The sequence below is a fragment of the Perkinsus marinus genome (assembly GCF_000006405.1).
Source record: "Perkinsus marinus ATCC 50983 genomic scaffold scf_1104296940200, whole genome shotgun sequence".
NCBI classification, from domain to species: domain Eukaryota; phylum Perkinsozoa; order Perkinsida; family Perkinsidae; genus Perkinsus; species Perkinsus marinus.
Genome location: NW_003212911.1, coordinates 1 through 1,125, shown reverse-complemented (window position 1 = coordinate 1,125; position 1,125 = coordinate 1). Strand labels below are relative to the sequence as shown.

At 47.6% G+C, this 1,125-nt stretch overlaps 1 protein-coding gene across 1 annotated transcript; it reads left to right on the top strand.

The window, feature by feature from the left end:
• Positions 1-8: 8 nt before the first annotated feature.
• Pmar_PMAR027452 (conserved hypothetical protein) lies at positions 9-815 on the top strand (the record flags this gene model as incomplete). Its single annotated transcript, XM_002782065.1, has 5 exons — positions 9-83; positions 133-210; positions 253-342; positions 387-533; positions 583-815. 5 exons carry the CDS (start codon positions 9-11, stop codon positions 712-714), a joined length of 522 nt encoding a protein of 173 aa, XP_002782111.1. The 3' UTR covers positions 715-815.
• Positions 816-1,125: the final 310 nt, after the last annotated feature.

The window sequence follows — 1,125 nt, the reverse complement described above, 5'->3', positions numbered from 1 at the left end:
AGACGCCCATGCAGGTTATACTGGACTTCACCAAGGATGAGGACCTCCTTCAGCTAGCCTTGGCCAGGGAGATCACCAACAGAGTAGGGCTGGTTCCGTGGTGGATCGAAAGCATTGTGGGCGTTGGTTTAGGTGCAGAAGCTTCGTAAAGAGGTAGGCTTACAGCAGGACGATCCGGTTGAGATGTGGGCCAGCTCTACTGTGAAGGAGGTAAGATTGAGGAACATGGTCTTGTGGAGTGGTTGGGCTTAGGTGACGGAGGTTCTGGAAAAGAAGTCGGATTATATCGACCGTCTGTTGAGGAGGCCTTTGATGAACGCTAAGGATCTGCAGGGCCACGAGGTAGGTTGGGTTGGCTCAACACAGAGATGGACTGGAGTCTTCAGGTGACGATAGTGCAAGAGAAGTTCGATATCGATAAAGAGAACTCGGTGACTGTGAGTATCACTCGTATGGGACCTCACTTCAACATGAAGGAGTTGGACACTTTAAGTGGTGGCAATAAGGAGGTGCAAGAAATGCTGAAGCAATACGTAGTTAACGATGGGGACTATGAGGGTCTGAGTGTCGGCTTGTATGCAGGTGATGTCGCATTCAACGGCTGAGCTCGTTGATGGTGTGGAGCCCCTCTGTTTGAATGGGAAATCTTACGCTTTGAAAAACGGTGTCCACTATAGTGCCAACGGCGTGGCTGCGGTTTCCTGGGGCGCGTAAATGGCGAGGAGGGTGTAGAATTATTACGTGTATTAGTTCCTCATGAGGAAGAGTAGTAACGGTAAAACCACTGTTGTTATCATTAACAGCCTTACATCGTCGATGCCTGAGTATATGCCTCCTTTCGTTTCTTCTGTGGGCGAGTGTTGCTTGGGTCAATTTTAGTGGGAGAAATGTAGATGTAGTGAAGTGAAGTTGGTATGATAGGCGAGTTGTCTATTATATCATAGATCCTATAGTTTCCAATGGGAACTTGCTAGTTGTCTCAGATAACTGTGGCGCATCGAGAACAGTTACTTCGAAATACGTCCCAAATCACCTTCACAGTGTCATCGAACTACATTGATTATTTGGTTTAAACCTTCACAGGTATACGAGTTTGACCGTCTGTTATTGCGGACTATGAAGTGG